The 17,984-nt window shown below is 46.2% G+C and overlaps 1 protein-coding gene across 2 annotated transcripts in view; it reads right to left on the bottom strand.

The window, feature by feature from the left end:
• ARFGAP3 (ADP ribosylation factor GTPase activating protein 3) overlaps positions 1 to 17,984 on the bottom strand; it is a 46,396-nt gene that overhangs the window by 10,099 nt on the left and 18,313 nt on the right. For both annotated transcript variants that reach the window (XR_006607788.1, XM_004771188.3), the window contains exons 7-12: positions 15,919 to 15,978; positions 14,464 to 14,510; positions 13,726 to 13,868; positions 10,299 to 10,427; positions 9,528 to 9,650; positions 4,621 to 4,752 (exon numbers count right to left, since the gene is read on the bottom strand). Coding sequence is in view for 1 of the 2 variants with exons in the window: in XM_004771188.3 (XP_004771245.1) it covers positions 4,621 to 4,752; positions 9,528 to 9,650; positions 10,299 to 10,427; positions 13,726 to 13,868; positions 14,464 to 14,510; positions 15,919 to 15,978 (634 nt within the window). In the remaining variant the exon portion in view is untranslated. The remainder of the gene's footprint in view (positions 1 to 4,620; positions 4,753 to 9,527; positions 9,651 to 10,298; positions 10,428 to 13,725; positions 13,869 to 14,463; positions 14,511 to 15,918; positions 15,979 to 17,984) is intronic.

Here is a 17,984-nt window from a genome sequence, read left to right as displayed (position 1 = left end):
AAAAAAGGAAAGGTCTGTGAAAGCTTCAGAATCCCTAGCATGTCTGCTGCTGAAGGCATCTGTCACCCCAAGCCAGTCAGTAGAGACAGAAGGGGGTGACGCTTCTTCAAATGCAAAGACAGCAATGCAAGACCCCAAGGAGCATGAAAAATCGAGGAAATGAGATGCCACAGAAGGGACGCAATAATTCTCCAATAACTGACCCCAAGGAATTGCCCGACAGATTTCAAAGTAATTTTTTTTTAAAAGATTTTATTTATTTATTTGACAGAGAGAGAGATCACAAGTAGGCAGAGAGTCAAGCAGAGAGAGAAGGGGAAGCAGGCTCCCCGCTCATTGAGATCAAGACCTGAGCCGAAGGCAGTGGCTTAATCCACTGAGCCACCCAGGCACCCCTCAAAGTAATTATTTTAAGAAAGTTCAGCAACGGGACACCTGGGTGGCTCATTGGTTGGGCAGCTGCCTTCGGCTCAGGTCATGATCCCAGCACCCTGGGATCGAGTCCCACATCGGGCTCCTTGCTCAGCAGGGAGCCTGCTTCTCCCTCTGCCTCTGCCTGCCTCTCTGTCTGCCTGTGCTCACTCGCTCTCTCTCCCTCTATCTCTGACAAGTAAATAAATAAAATCTTTAAAAAAAAAAAAAAAAAAGAAAGTTCAGCAACCTACAAGAACACATCCAACTCGACAAAATCAGGAAAACAGTACACCAGCAAAACTAGCAGTTCAACATGGAGACAGAATCATAAAACTGAATCAGACAGAAACTCTGGAGCTGAGAAATCCAACAGTGGACGTCAGTGGCAGACTTAACCCAGCAGAAGAAAGAATTTGTGAACTCGAAGACAGGTCATTTAAAATTACCCCGGTAGGAGAAAAAAGAAAAAAGAATGAAAAGGGGAAGAAAACCGATGTGAATTATGGGACACCATATGAAAAAAATGTACGTATTATGGGAAAGCGATAATACAATATGGGAGAATCAACTCCATCAAGAGAAGAGAGGAGAAAAGAGCAAAAGCTTATCTAAAGAAATAATGAGCACACACGTCTCAAATCTGAAGACGTGGGAATTCAGGTACATAACGCTCAAAGTCCCCAAAGGGATTCAACCCAAAGAGATCTTCACTAAGATACATTTTAATAAAACTGTCAAAAATCAAAGACAAAAAGAGAGAACGATAAATCCCACATGACTCCAATGGAATCTAAAAGCAAAAAGAATAAACAAACAAAAGGCAGATTCAGAACTAAAACCAAAACAAACCAAAAACCCCACAAAAAACAGAAAAAAAGAATTAAAACCACAGAGAACAAATGACGATAACCCGACAGAAGGCATAAGAGGGGGTGAGCGAAGCGGGTGAAAGGGAGATGCAGGTCTCCAGTTTCAAAATGCGTAAGTCACGGGAATAAAAAGCAGAGCATGAGGAAAAGAAAATTTTTGAAAGCTGCGAGAAAAAAAACTCTTCACGTACAATGGAATCCCTGTAGGGCCCCCAGGAGACTTTTCGGCAGAAAGCCAGCAGGCCAGGGGACAGTGGGACGACATACCCCAAGTGCGGGAACACCAACAAGACAGGGCGCCCTGCCGGCCACCAGACTGGCATCACAGAAATGCCGAAAGGAGCGGTGCGAGCTGCACTGATGAATGGTAACTAACAACATACGAACGTGAACGGAGGGGCACCTGGGTGGCACAGGGGGTTGAGTGTCTGACTCATGATTTCGGCTCAGGTCATGATCTTGGGGTCGTGGGGTCAAGCCCCATGTCAGGCTCCACACCCAGCTGGGTGTCTGATGGAGACTGTCTCCCTCTCCCTCTGCTCCTCCCTGCCTCAAAATAAATAATAAAATAAAATAAAAATAAAATACAAAAACTGTAACAGGAGACAAAGGTCATTATGTAATAAGAAAGAGGTCAATTCGTCAGGAGGATGTAATAACTGTAAGCACAGAGGGGCTCCCCTAAATTGATGACACAAATACTAACAGATCTGAGGGGACAAAGAGCCCTGCGATCACGGCAGAAGACGTCAGATCCCCACTTTCAGTAGTGGACACATCACTCAGACAGAAGATCAAGAAAAATTGGACTTGAACAATACCATAGACCAAATGGACAAACGGACATGTCCCAGACGTTCCATCTAATAGCAGCAGAACGCAGATTTTCAAGCACACACACAGAACATTCTCCAGGAAAAATCATTTATCAGGTCACAAAACACATTTACATCATATGCTAGATCTTCCCAAGTCAAGACTGAAGTCCTATTAAGTGTCTTGCAACCATAATGGTTGGCAGTAGAAATCAACAACCAGAGGAAACCTGGAAAATTCACAAGTTAACAACACACTCCTGGACAACCAGTGGGGCAAAGAAGAAATCAAAAGGGCAATGAAAATCTCTTGAAACAAATGACAATGGAAACACAAGGCACCAGAAAGTATGAAACACAGCAAAAGCAGTTCCAAGCAGTTAGTGTACGGCCAACGAGTATCTGAAAAGATGCTCCACGTCACTCATCATCAGGGAAATGCAAATCAGAACCACAAGTGAGACGCCCGCTCACGCGTGCTCGGCTGGCAATTACCAGAAGAGCCGCGGACGGATGGGAAGTGGAGAAAAGGAAGCCCTGTGCGCTGCTGGTGGGAATGAATGTGAATTAGCACAGCCGCAGAGACGCCCGCGCCGCGGTCCCTCTGAACACGGAAACAGGACCACTTAACCCGGCAATCCCGCCTCTGGGCGTTGAGCGAAGCAAACAACGTCCGGACCTCGAGATCTCTGCCCTCCCAAGTTCACTGCAGCGTCGTTCACGGTGGCCGAGACCCGGAAACAGTCTAAGTGTCTGTTGACGGATGAACGGGCACGAAAATACGAAAATACGTACTCAATGGAACACTACTTGGCCATTAAAAAAAGGGAATCCTGCCATTTGGGACAACATGGATGAACCTGGAGGACATTGTGCTAAGTGAAATAAATATTATAAGAGAAAGAAAAATACTGTACAATTTCATTTCTATGTGGAACCTAAAATTTAAAAAAAAGTCGGGGCACCTGGGTGGCTCCATTGGTTTAGTGTCTGCCTTTGGCTCGGGTCATGACTTTGGGGTCCTGGGACTGAGTCCCACCTAGGGCTTCCTGCTCAGTGGGGAATCTGCTTCTCTCTCTGCCCTTCCTCTTCCACCCCTGCCTGCTTGTGCTCTCTCTCTTTCTCTCAAATAAATAAAATATTTTTTAAAAAAGTCAAACTCGGGGCGCCTGGGTGGCTCAGTGGGTTAAAGCCTCTGCCTTTAGCTTGGGTCATGATCTCAGGGTCCTGGGATCGAGCCTCACATCAGGCTCTCTGCTCAGAGGGGAGCCTGCTTCCCCCCCCCCCCTCTGCCTACTTGTGATCTCTGTCTGTCAAATAAATAAATGTCAAACTCACAGAAACAGAGTAGAACAGTGTTTCCCATGGGTTGGAGGTAGGGGAAATGGGCAGATATTCAAAGAGTTCAAACTTGCATTTACAAGAGAATACGTTCTGGGGATGTGAAGCACAGGACCGGGCTGCAGTAAATAATACTGTTGTATGTACTCGGGATTCGCTGAAAGTATGGATCCTAATGTGTTCTCAGCACATAAAATGAAAACAAACAAAAAAATCCAGACCAAATAGGTTAAACTAATTTGAGGTGAGGCAAATGCATTTCTCATTTATAATGCATATCAATGCCATTTTATTTTTAAAAAGCTGACAGTGGTCATTTTGTAAAAGGATTCCAGACCACTTTAAAAAGTCTGAAAATTCTAATAAAAACATGAATAAATATCCAAAGCACCCAACATCTGAAGGAATTTTCCTATTTAAACAGCCCAGTCATCTCACTCGTCGGCACCACAGAGCCATCAGTAAACACCGAGCACGTGGTAATGAACGTTAGCTGTGACCCCACATCACGTGGGACACCAAAGGAGAATCCTCCTGTCACCCAGCACACGCCCAGGCTGCACCTCTTGTCCAACCCTCGTCATGTCTCCTTGTACTCTCAACAGCAACCTGGTTTGGACAGGAGGGTAAAAAGTGTTTCATTCATAATCACGAACAACTAGAGATGGTCCTTCGGCAGGTGAACAGAGAAATGACTCAACAGAGAAGAGGAAGACACACAACATTACGACCAGAGTCTCAAATGCACTAGGAAAAGAAAAAAAAAGCCTGTCTACAAGGCCAGTTACTGTATGATTCCATTTATAGGACATTCTGGAAAGGCAAGACCGCAGTGGTAGAAAAGAGACCAGGATGCAAAGAATATTCTTGCGATTGTTGAATAAAATCATTGACTAATTTGGGCGCCTGGGTGGCTCAGTGGGTTAAGCCGCTGCCTTCGGCTCAGGTCATGATCTCGGGGTCCTGGGATCGAGTCCCGCATCGGGCTCTCTGCTCAGCAGGAGCCTGCTTCCTCCTCTCTCTCTCTCTCTGCCTGCCTCTCTGCCTACTCGTGGTCTCTCTCTGTCAAATAAATAAATAAAATCTTTAAAAAAAAAAAAAAATCATTGACTAATTTTTAGAGAATTTCCCTAGAGATGTGTGGCCTCACGAGTTCCACTCCCTCTGTTTTGTGTTCGTACCTGTCTGAATAGCCTGTGGTCTTCAGGATGGCGTCAGCATCTTTGATGGTCTCTTTTCTCCAGTAGGAGTCTGAACTGTCTTCCCAGCTAGAAAAAGAGCTGCTTCGGAACTCCACTGGCTCGTCCAAGTACCTGTATGTAACAGAGTGGCAGTGACTTGGGAGACCTTCCTGGTGTCGTCCACACTGTACTTCCTGGTCCTTGAATGTGGGAGTGGCCACGGGACTAGAGCTGACCACTGAGACAGGAGCAGGTATGAGGAGAGCCATTTCCCAGGCCTCTGAAGTGCCCAGTGCCCCCTTCCCACGCCCCACGGAAGACAAGGTGGTGTTTTCCAGGTGCTATAGCCTCAGGCAGGAGAAGACTCCATCCATCAGGAAAACCAAGGTGCCACCCAAAGGCCAGGTCATCTGGACAACCACCTGTACCCTCAGCTGAACGAGAAGTAAACCACCATCGTGTCAGCCTTTAAGATGGGGGATGGTTGTCACTGCAGCAAAACCTAGCCCATCCGCTAGCATACGACAGCTCTGAGTGTCTTTACCCACAGGAGGTGACTTATTTTGTTCTCTTTGCTTCTAGTTCTACCTAATTAGGTAGTCACAACAAAAATCCCACCAAAGCACTAGGACCTTGTTGGCACTCCCTGCTGTCGTAGCCCCCGTGGAAGCCATCAGTCCCAACAACTCCCCATCACTTCAGGTAAGGGATGCTCCCGGCCCCCTCCTCGGGTCGGACGCATGGCTCTGGACGCCCGATCCCTGGACCACTCTGCAGCCTGGAGCTTGGAGCAAACTTGGTCTGTAAGATGCCGGCCTTCTAGATTAAGATGCCGGCCTTCTAGATCAGTTTACCCTCTCATCAGCCGAGCCTCACCGAGCAGGGCCTTGCTCCGAGAGCACAACTCAATGGCAGCTTTGGTCCTGTGTGGTGACCGCGCACTCTCTGACCACGAGCAGCAGGGTCTGTCTGGAACGCGGCAGAGACTGATGGGGGAGGGGGACGTGCCTGGGCTCCTCAGGATTCACAACAGCCTGGGGTGGAAAACGGCTCTGCCAGATACGCGCTCCTTTTAAAGGTGGGGTTCGAGACGTTTGGAAGGGGCGGATTCCAAGGCTCAGGTCCTGGGAAAGGAAGGATGGTGCAAGAGGCTGTCCAGACTTTCAAACATGTCACCCAGGCTTTCTGCTCAGTAAGGAAAGCAGCTCATGGGATACGCGGTGAGCACCCAGCTCTGACGTCCTAAGAAGTCCTACAGAGACGGAAAGCCCGGGCGGCCAGAGGGGCCTGTAATCAAAGGGGGCAGCAGGAACCTTCGAGAACAGACAAGCCAAGGGCCCAGATGAGCTAAGGTTTTTGGGGGTGGGAATGTTGAGAACAAACATCCTCTTCTTGGTTTAAAAAAAAAGGCAAGAAGGGATAAGCTTGCTGTTTAAAGCAGATGGTGTGTGACTTTACATGGCTAATAGAAAGCAAGCAGAATTTCCAAAAGTGGCTTCTGCTTTCTCTAGCGAGGGGGTCATTAAGAGCAAAGAGCAAAAGCTCGTTACACGGGCCTTGTCTCCCCAGGAAGGCTGATGGAGGTTCAGAGCAGATCTGCCTGTCAGCGGGGAACGGGCCCAGCTCTCTCCGTGAGCCTGGAGCCCTGTGCTCTCCCCTCTTGAGAGGAGACTTGGACAGAGTCTTCAAGTGGTTCAGAGAAACAGGGCTTCCAAAATGTGGGAGGCACACGGGCCCGGAAAGTCACCTTCAATTATCTGAGAGACTTATTTATAAGGCCCAAGTGAAAGGATTAAGATCAAGTCAATGAGAAATTTAAAAAGTACTTAGTAAGCATCCATGAGGGGCTGGTACTTTGCTGGATGAGGATGCAGGGTGAGGACACATGTCCGGTCCCTGCCCTCTGGGCTGGCTGATTCAAGCTCACAAACCCAGGGAGGTGTGAAGCAGAGGCATTGTTCTTCAGGGAGCTGCCCCTGGACCGGACGGCTACCTTGAGGATGAGAGGGAGTGGGGGGCGATGGGGCCGTAGGGTCCCCTGGAGGATGCTGGGGGCGGGGCGGGGTGGGGCAGGAAGCACTGGACAGGGTGTGGTTGGGGCTTCCAGACTCCTCACCACTCAGAGCGGCTGGGATTTAGGATTTTGTAGATCTAGTTGTCACTCCAAGGAAATAGTCTTCATTCCCATAAGCCAAAGTGCTTATCTTGGAATTTAAGGGCATCAGTTTTTCAATGACTGGACTGCTGAAGATTCAGGAGGGCGCGAGCCATTCTGCTGGGCTCCTACTGATCAGCAGGGACACTGTGCAGCGTTCCGGGTGCTGGGATGCCTAGGCGTAGGGGTGAGCTCTCCGTGCGTGGACAGATGCGAGAGGCGTGCGGCACCCCTTGGGGGCACAGTTGGCTGGCCCACCAGGCCACAGGTCCACTGGAAGGGCTGACTGACGACCGGGGCTGTGGGACACTTGCCTGGCCTCAGAAACACAAGAGCCGTCTCCGATTTCCAAATCTTTACTGATTTTCTAATTCTCATTCCTAGATCCTGGTTCTTGTCACTCGTGTTTTTGCTCTCGCGCTCGGTCCGCATCCAACCCTGAGGACGCTGTTACAACCCCTTGATAAAGCACCCCAACAGCAGCACGTATGCGATGTGTTGCTGGGACGACTGACTGTCTACCCCGGCCGCACGGGGCTGAGCAAATTGTTCTGGTGTCATTATTTTGTACTCAGTGTATAATTATGCTGTTTAGATCCTGAATGTAATGGAACTCAATTTAAAAAAGCCCAAAGATACGGTGGATCTTATTTTTAATAGAAACAGCACTCTTTCATAATTCATAACGTCCAAGTTCTAATGGGCTAATGAATAATTTGGAGGCAGTGCGAGCTCTTGGCGGAGCTCAGACGCTGGCTCTCCCAGGGGCCATGTCTGCTTTCCCTCAGCTGCCGGAGAACTAACAGTGTCCTTGTTCCACTAGCAGTGTTACGACAGAGCAGGGCTGGAAAAGGGACCCCTGCTCCTGGGACACAACCTGCAGGGGAGGACCCCGCGCTCCGGTGTCTCTGGTGGGAGCCCATCAAGTGTGGTGCGTGTGGAAACACCTACTCCCACGTTTCAAATCATAATTACTGCATAGAGCAAACGCCTTAGGACCAACTCTCTAAGCTTCTGGAGAAAGAGAAACCTACATGATTCCTGAGACTCCTGACAAAGGCAGAAAAAAGTCCCCCGGGAGCCGATCAGTGACCTAGAGCCAGTGACATTCTCCAGAAGTTTCTCAGGGCCCATCCCATGGATAACTTCACTTGCAGCCATTTGTTTGCAACTTGGCTGCCAAGCAGCAGGGCTGATTTCACTTGAAATTTCTTTACTCTTCTATGCTTCTATGCTCGCTCGTTTAAGGAGAGAATCTGAAATAAGCTGGCGTGTGAGCAGCTCCCAAATCAGGTTAGAAGTCGAGTTTGATTCTGTAGAAAATGTATTTAAAAACGTTTAAAAGGCATGCTTTGGGAGCGACCTGTAAGGAAACCAAAACCTGGTGTGTTATCCAGGTGACCCTCGGCAGGAAAGAGAAACCCGCCCGTCTCTGACAACACTGACCAGGCACACCACTGAACTACTGAACTACTCGGGTTTTCGGGTAAAACATCCGGACTTGAAATAATGGGAAGCTACGTGAGAAGGCTAGGACTAGTCTTGGGACTTTGAAAAGTACCTCTCACCACTGGCCTGTAGTTCACAGTGAACAGGCGTGTGTACGCGCGACACATGTCAGGTGTACTGTCCACTTTATACGCAGGAAAACACCTGAAGCCTACGCAACCGCCAGATGACAGCAATGCCCTCCCAGGCATGAGGGACGGAGCCCATTACTGACGGACACCTCCTCGGTTTTCCTGGACTCCAAACCTGAAGGACGCCCTCGACATGCGTAAGCATCTAACAACAGGGATTAACCATTCGGACTGGGCCGCAGGTCTCTCGAGCTGAGTTTCTGTATCATAACAGCAACTAAACATAACACGAGCAACAGTGGAGCACTGTTCCAAACGCTCCGTTTGCATGAACTCACGTACCCACCCCCGCACCCTGCGCGGCAGATGCCAGTATCCCTAACTTACCGATGAGGAAGCTGCAGCCCAGAGGCTGCGTAACTTGAACAAGGTCACACAGTCACTAAATGGCCCAGTCAGGATCTGAACCCAGGCCGTCAGCGCCGGGGCCTACGCTCTTCTCGCTGTGTCCTCCCGGCTGGCGGCCACCTCCAGTTAACAGCCCAGAGGCCTGTGGTTCTTTTTAAAGCAGGACTCCCCTGTGCTGATCAGGTTCTCGAAAGAACCTCAGAGAGTCGGTTCGAGTTTAAACTTGTCCTCTCTGCCCCCTCAGGCCCCTGAACGTGAACCACGGCCCTCAGCCATGGTCGGCTTCACACTGGAGTCAGGCAACTTGTCCCATCTGACGGCGAACACTGACCCACCGGAAGCCAGCTCAGCCCGGGAGCCGCCAGCACACCAGCGTCTTCCATGAATTGAGGCGCACACGCTAGTGTTGACTTAATGTTCCATCCCGCCCGCTGGAGGCTCGGAAGCAGGTATCCCAAGACGAAAGGATCTGGACGTCTGGGATCCTCCTATATTTCTCCCGTTTCACACTTAGAGAAACATAAATTCCTACCTCTAAATTTAACTCTTGTTGGATGATTTTTATTATCAAACACCTTAGTATTAGCAAGCATGGGGTGAAAGCCTCCCCAGTTTTTTCCAAAGGACACCCTGGACTCCAGCTAGAGCTCTTAAAAGCCATGAAACAAAGGATTTGTATTTGCTCCTAACGCCAATAAGTGAGTAAGTCCTCGCTAACCACTGCTTTTCAAAACAACACTGCAGGTAGATTTTTAGCGGGTTACCTTGAGCTGGAAGTAAAGTATGAATCATCATTGTCATCGCTGTACTTCTTTCTGGGTTTTGCTATGATTGGTGTTTCCTGTTCAATGGTTTGCATGTCTGACGTCACGGAATGTGAAATGCCACTTGAGGAAACAGAGAATAAAATGGGAAAAAGTTACATTCGCTCATGAAGACATTTGGGTTCACTGAAGAACGAACGTCTTACGTTTTTTTTTTTTTAATTTTAAAGATTTTATTCATTTGACAGAGATCACAAATAGGCGGAGAGGCAGGCAGAGAGAGAGGGGAGGAAGCAGACTCCCCACTGAGCAGAGAGCCCGATGCAGGGCTTGATCCCAGGACCCTGAGATCATGACCTGAGCCGAAGGCAGAGGCTTTAACCCACTGAGCCACCCAGGCACCCCAAGAGCGAACATTTTAATCTATACTCTCAACAAAAAAATGTATTAGTGGGATTAAAAACATGAGCAATAAAAATAGTATGTATATTTTTTGGCATCAGCATCAAAAAGCCTTAGTGATGACCAGAACCTGATTACACAAAATATAGTCACAGATATCAATTCTGTCTGTGGCATCTGTTTAGCGACCAGTCAGGCCTATTTCCTTTTTTTTGAGAATCAAATTTGGAATTTTTCGTGCTATGTTGAGTATTAAGGGAAAACGCTGAAAAAAGGAAGGAATCAAGAAAAAATACTTTTCAAGCTGATGTTAATAAGGAAAAACCATTCACGGTCAGCAACTGGGTTTAATTCCTGGAAGCCACGTACCTTCTGCAATTTCCAAATCCCATGCCGAGTCTCTCGGACTCGGTCTTTTTTTGGCCGCTCATGTTCACCTTCTCGTCCTTTTTCATTTGAATTTCAAGATCCTTGTAGGCTAATCGCAGTGATGAAACGCTGCCAGAAAAACCAAATCTCCTTAATTTGGTTTTAATTCTGTGTTCTCGAGTTCAAACACTAAGCAAAATTAAACATGTCGCTTATAATTTGAGCTTTGTGCTTCTTTCCATAATTAATAATTAGGAAGGCAAATTGGCTCCACCCCCAGGTCTTTTTTGAGTAGATGCTCAAGAAAATTTGAACGAGTTTACAGCCACTTTTTGGTTGCTGCTGATCCCACCTTCCTGTTCTAGTTCATATCAGCTATCATCATATAATGGTTTGTACCACCTGCTACATAATAATACAACATATACGGAAATTATGTTATATAGGATAGTAAAAGGCAGAATTCCTTATCTGGATTAATATTTCATTTATATTTCCACATTACAGAGCAAAAGGATAAGATGAGTCTCACTGGTTTGCTTGATTTAAACACACACACACACACACACACACACACACACACATTTGACTTTACAAATAGATAAATTAAGAAGGAGTTACTTAATTGCAAAAGGATTCTTCAGAGGATCTCTATATAATCAGGCTTCTGAGAGCATTTAAAACTGTGCTGCGAGTCAGACACTAATGATCTGTTATCAAATGTCTGTTATGAATGTTGCACCAAAGGGGAATGCACCTGTCCCAGACTCCCAGAGTTCTAAAAATGTTATGAATACTTAATTTTTCATAAGGAAAACTATGCCTCTATCAGCAACAGCAGAACTATTTTATATTAGTAAGACAGCGACAGAATGTCGGGGTCCTGAAAAGTGATATACGTATTTTATCAGGAACTCTATGCTATCATCCATTTTATAAAATTGTGTAAAATGTCATGGATTCCTCGTAAGTCACGGTGTAAATGCCGAAGTAACATAAATATATTTCTCTGTATTAACAGTCAACGACAATGGTATGTCTTACTAGAAAAACAGTCAATAGAAAATAGGGGAAAAAATGAAAAAAAAGAGAAAATGCGTCTGCTGTTTTCTTCCCTAGTAAGCCAGGCAGAATTTGTTTTGTTTTGACCGAGCAGTTTGCTCTCTTTACTATTATTCCTACTGAACACACGGATTCTGGCAATGCACTAGGTTTTATCACTCAGAAAATAAAAAACAGCTTTGAGTATACTTTATGGAGGAAGACAACAGATTTGCTGAAAATCGTGAACAGATAAAACTGTTGCAACAGATTCTTCTGGAGAAGAGGAACGGATGTGGGGAGAGGTTCTCCTGCCCAGGAAAAGCACACACTTGACTGCCCAGGCTTCCCGTAACACGGGGCAGCAGCACTGCTAGAATTAAGAAGTCAGGATTCCCTGCTTCCCAGTCCCTGGCTCAAAGGAGGGCTTGCAGCCGCTCAGATCACACAAGGGAAGAAGCTCTGCCTCTTCCCATCACACGCCCCCAACCAACAACTGTGCACACTCCTGAGGGTAAGCCCAGGAGCTGCGTGCCAGGAGGTGAGGCCAGGCTCGTGCCCGGCCAGTCGGAATTTCCCAGGCCCGATAAGAGGAAACTGCGGTTCCTGGCTGCTGAACTGAACTAACTACTCATGGCCATGAAAACATTAACTTGCAGAAGTTAACCTGTCTGTCGCATCTTAAGGATAAAGTGTGTGTTTTCTTGGGCTGGCACAGCTCTGCTTTGGTAGAACTGGGCTGCCCCGGGGCTGAGCGGGAGGGCACAGTGGTAGGGCTGTCCTGAATGGGGCCAAGGAAGCCGTCAAAGCAGGTTCCCAGGTCAGATCCATTAACACCCGGGCCCACATCTCTGCGTTCCTGCTGTACCTGACCGACCTAACGAAAGCTACCACCTAGGGCTGCTGGCCTTCTAAGGTCACTGTGCTCATCTCCAGCCCCCTGCACCGCAGAGAGCGAGGGGATCAGGCTCTGGATTTTACAGGCTCCAGGAAAACCAGGCACCAGCAATCCGCACACAGCTCGATCCCAAACACCAAGAGAAGCAGTCTAGAGCCTCAGATTTGGCCTCCCCAGGGTCAAGAACGTAGCTTAGAGAAATTAAAGTGAGGTCTGTGACCGCTGGAAGAACATTTTGCAGAAAGCATTTCAAACCATATGTACCCAAAGATGGTTTAGTGCTGCCCCCTACGTTCTTTGAGTTAAATGACAAGGAGAAATATACTTCTTTTTTTTTTTTTCAAGATTTTATTTATTTATTTGACAGAGAGAGGGAGATCACAAGCAGGCAGAGAGGCAGGCAGAGAGAGAGGAAGGGAAGCAGACTCCCTGCCGAGCAGAGAGCCGGACGTGGGGCTCGATCCAAGGACGCTGAGATCATGACCTGAGCCCACTGAGCCACCCAGGCGCCCCTATACTTCAAATTCTCTGGGCTTAGCCATCAGAAAGTTCCTTCACAAACTGTTAGTATGAACAGTAAGAAAGCACACCGACTGGGCACGGACTCCGCCCCAGGCACTGTCTGATGCGCTCTGATGAGCATTAACTAAGTTAATCCTCACAGCATTAAACCTCATAAATTAGTATTTTCTTCATTATGCAGTCTACAGTAACTCAAGCCAAAACTGACAGAACACACATGAAAGGAAGAAGGAATAGCACATAAGTAAAACAAACACACATAAGAACTAGGAACCCAAGTTGCTTTTCCTTTCTGCGTTGTGCTCCCCCTGCATCTCTCCCCACGGGTCTTTTATACCCAGCACATGCACTCTCCAGAGGGCCGCTCCCTTCTGTTTCCAACACAAACAAAGCCTCTAAGAGCCTTCAGTGAATACTCACAGCCTTCTCTGGACTGGCCCCGGGGCTTCCAGTTTCTGCCCTATTCTGTCTGTCCTGAGCTCACTGAGGAACTCACGCTCCAAAATACATTCCCTCATTCCAGTGCTCCTCTTAGATAAAATGTGAGCTGACTGGCTGGACTTCAAGGGACTCCACATTATCATTCCAATTTCTCCAGTCCAGGCAGCCCCCCTCCCCACAAAATTCAGTGGCATCTGGAAAGCAAATCTCCGAGTTGTATTATTAATAGTTTTATTCACTAAAAACACACTAGGAGAGGGCGCCTGGGTGGCTCAGTGGTTAAGCCGCTGCCTTCGGCTCAGGTCATGATCTCAGGGTCCTGGGATCGAGTCCCGCATCGGGCTCTCTGCTCAGCAGGGAGCCTGCTTCCTCCTCTCTCTCTCTCTGCCTGCCTCTCTGCCTACTTGTAATTTCTCTCTGTCAAATAAATAAATAAAATCTTTAAAAAAAAAAAAAAAAAAAAAAAAAAAAAAAAAAAAAAAAAAAAAAAAAAAAAACACACTAGGAGAAGCAAGTCAGACTTACATGGATTCTTCCTTAGGCGCCGCCCTGGCCAGAAGGTCTTCCTGTTCCTTCATTTTATCTACAGCCCGGGCTTGTTTTTCAATCTCATTAAAGCATGTGTTCGCCACTTTCTGGGCGCCCAAACTTCCTTTTTTGGCCCCAAGCTAGAAGATATACAGGATTAGGTTCTGCCCAAACTTTTGGAAAGCTTCGCAGCAACAGCTAACGTGGACTGGTGTCTATGACGTGCCAGGCACTGTGACCTGCGCTTCACAAGCGTTCTCTCACTCAGTCCTCACGACCCTGTCAAGCTGGCATCACCATCGACCCCAGTTCACAGATGAGCAGCTCAAGCTGAGGCAAGTTAAGTGGCTTGACCGAGATCATGTAGCCACTAAGTGACAAAGTGGCTGCCTTGGCGCCTGCCTCCAGAACGGGGACCCTAAAGGGAATCGTGGTCTCTGAAAGTTCTGCGGATGACAACCCTCTAAGTCTCGAGCGATAGCATCGCTTACAGAAACGCAAACACAACAGACACTCCCACGGAGCCTCTGCTGATTTTTTTTTTTTAATTTTGTCATCGAAGGAAAAATTTCTTTGAAAACTCATTCTAGAAAAACTTGAGTACGTCTAACATTCATCTCATTGCACAAAGCATAGGTTCTTCATCAAAGCCACGTGTATGACACCACAGTGTGGGAAGTGACAAAGGTGGCTATCTCAGAGACGAGCTATTAGGTATTTACACGTGATACTCACTCCTCTTTTGGCTTGATTTGGTTTCTTTTTTATGATAGAGGACACCTCTGCCAAAAAATAAAAAATAGAAAGTCAGGCCAATAGAAATACATAATTTTTCTATTTTTAGTGTATCTGAAAAAAAAACTAAGATACATATCATTATTTAAGAGACTGTAACATTTCCCAGAAGACCCGAACATGAGTGTATTTTAGAGTTAGAGCTTGGTTAAATGGAATTTCTCAGTATTTCCAAGTAGTATCCAAACTTAGAGAAAACATTTTCTGCATACCACCCTGAAGAGAAATTAAGAGCCTGGCCTGGCCCTACACACTGCTTTCTTCAGGAGCATTTCTTCTGTATATTAGAACAAACCCTCCTATTAAGATCTGCTCTTCAAAAACGTTTAGAATTACTTTAAAACATTAAGTTAGCCAGGCATTACGTATACAACTAACTGAAGCAGCAATGAGCTTTTTCACCTCGACTTATATACAGATTTTATCTATTAACCAATAAGAATTATAAGCCATTCTATTATTTCATACCAGTACTTTCTAAATTGCACAAAAATATATACTTTAAAGAGTTCCTTAAAAACTGTTTTATGGGTAAACTTTAATCAAAGACTATATATATTCTATGTTTAAGAGACTCAGTAGGAATAAAATTTTAACTTTTTTCTGACAAAGACGAGAATGTATTTTAAGAGGAAAAGACAGCATAAAGCCACAAACAACGAAAGATTCAAATTTAGCCCTAATATGAGAATTTAACCCCATTACATTTCAAATATGAAAGAGGCATCTAGGGAAGTTTTCCTTTCCCTCGCCTCCTTTTGGAGCCGTGTGGCAGTAGTCACAAAATCTGCTCCCAAACTCCTACAAGGCCATTAACACCGGATGAAAATATCCAGAACATTTCTAATAGTTTAGCTATTTTTCACCAAAGTATTGCTTTCCAATTAATGCCATGTAATACGCACTAATATCAGAATAAAATTCCCTAATAATGCAACATTAAAGATCACTAAAATGAAATTAGGAGAAGAAAATACTAGAAAAGTTCTTGAGTCAATGGGAATGATGGAGCTGCTCTGCCCTCCAGGATTTTTTGCTCAATAAAATCTTACTAATAGATTAATGGTCATGATGCCGTATTAGACTACAAAGTCCTGGCAGAATGTAAAGACGGGATTCATTTTTTGTCTTAATGAATCTCACTCTCGAAATCAGAATGTAAGATTTTTTTTTTTTTTAGGATTTTATTTATTTATTTGACTGACAGAGATCACAAGTAGGCAGAGAGGCAGGCAGAGAGAGAGAAGGAAGCAGGCTCCCCGCTGAGCAGAGAGCCCCAGGGGGGGCTCGATCCCAGGACCCTGGGATCATGACCTGAGCTGAAAGCAGAAGCTTAATCCACTGAGCCACCCAGGCGCCCTTCAGAATGAGAATATAGAGTCGTAGGCCTGTTACCTAAACCAGCCTTCGTTGGTGCATTAAGACCTTCCACACTCGGTCCTTGCTCTGGTCCACCTGAAAGTTAAATATCTTGGTATTAATACAGAAAATATACTCGTCAAACACGCTTTTAAATATGTAACAAATTTTACTTTTTCGGTCACATATATCTTACCCAATTTTGCCAATGATTGTTTTTCTGTCTCCACAGAAAATTGTTTTTGTCTCCAAAGAAGATTGTTTCTCTTTCTCCACATTCTACTTTATTATTATAAGAATTTTGATTAAAAAAAAGAATTTTGATTTAAAAGTCTGTCGAAATGGAAGTATGCTTTTTATCCAGTTGCTTTATAGGATAAAACTATTAGTGGTCTAATTAATATTTGACATTCTACCTTATGATCTGGTGTTTTAAAATATACTGTTCTGAGACACCTAGTATGTATGTGGATTAAACACCCAATATGTGTTAAAATTTGCAAACTCTTTTTTTTTTTTAAGATTTATTTATTTGAGATAGAGCGAGAGTGAGACAGAGAGAGCACAAGCAGGGGAAGCAGCAGGCAGAGGGGGAAGCCGACTCCCGGCTGAGCAGGGGGCCTGATGCAGGGCTCGATGCCAGGACTCCAGGATCATGACCTGAGCTAAAGGCAGACGCTTCACCGAGGGAACCACCCAGGTGCCCCTACACTTGCCAATTCTAACACTAATCATATCAGTAATAGAAATCTAAATCTCCAGGTACCAGGAAATCTGCTGTTTCCTAGTTGCCTAAAAAATGATTCTGGGGGTGCCTGGGTAGTTCAGTGGGTTAAACCTCTGCTGTCAGCTCCGGGTGTGATCTCAGGGTCCTGGGACTGAGCCCCGAATCGAATCGCGCTCTCTGCTGAGCAGGGAGCCTGCTTCCCCCTCTCTCTCTGCCTGCCTCTCTGCCTACTTGTGATCTCTGTGTCATATAAATAAAATCTTTTAAAAAAAAATGATTCTGGTTAGGAAACTCTATTATGACTTCATTAAAAAAATATTTTGTTATCTTAATTTTATCCCTTTCAAAAGGAATAAACAAGGGGCACCTGGGTGGCGTCTGCCTTCGGCTCAGGTGTGATCCCAGGGTCCTGGGATCGACTGCCTGCATGGGGGGGGTGGTCCTTGCTCAGCAGGAAGCCTGCTTCTCCCTCACCCTCTGCCTGTCACTTCCCCTACTTGTGCGCTCTCTCTCTCTCTCTGTCAAGTAAATAAATAAAATCTATAACAAAAAATGAATAAACAAAACGTAGTCTCTCCAGGCAATGGGTGATTGCTTGGTCAGAAAACAGAATGAGATGACAACACTGGCTATGACACGGACAGACCTTGAAAACAGGACACTAAGCTCAAGAAACCAGTCAAAGGAGACCCTGAGCCAAAATCAAGGGTTGGCCACTTAACCAAGTGAGCCACCCAGGAGCCCCTATAAATATTTAAAAGGTAAGCTTTAGTTAAGGCATTTAAGTAGGCAAAGCAGGACGAGTGAGAACAATAGCATTTTGTGGGAAAAGAACTGACTCCACATTTCTTGATTCCCTACCACGGGCCGGGAGCTGCCGGGCACTGGAAAAAGGCCAGGGAAGAAAGACACTTAAGCAAAGGATGTCAGGACCCACATTCCAATGGCCAAAATTCTTTTGATCTCCCTTTTTATTATGCAGCCCTTAAGTTGACTCCAGACTGCACCCTGTCACCCCACGGGGACACAAGAAACTCTGGGCTCAGCCGGGGGAGCTGAGAGCTGCTGGTGAGAGACCCTGGTTGGGGGAGAGAGGAGGAAGTGCCGTTGCAGGGGTGAGGGGGCATGGAATTCTAAAGAATAAAACCTTCAGGAGGAACTCTTCAGCTAAGAATGTTGATTTTTTAAAAAAAGATTTTATTTATTTATTTGACAGAGACACAGTGACAGAGGGAACACAAGCAAGGGGAGGTCGGAGAGGAAGAAGCAGGCTTCCTGCTGAGCAGAGACCCCGATGCAGGAATGGTCCCAGGACCCTGGGATCATGACCTGAGCCGAAGGCACTTAACGACTCAGCCACCCAGATGCCCCATGA

This window comes from Mustela putorius, unplaced genomic scaffold (assembly GCF_011764305.1).
Source record: "Mustela putorius furo isolate JIRA1106 unplaced genomic scaffold, ASM1176430v1.1 tig00000738_pilon_pilon_pilon, whole genome shotgun sequence".
Classification (NCBI taxonomy): Eukaryota; Metazoa; Chordata; class Mammalia; order Carnivora; family Mustelidae; genus Mustela; species Mustela putorius.
Note: the sequence above shows the minus strand (reverse complement) of the source record. Positions and strands in the feature narration are given on the sequence as shown.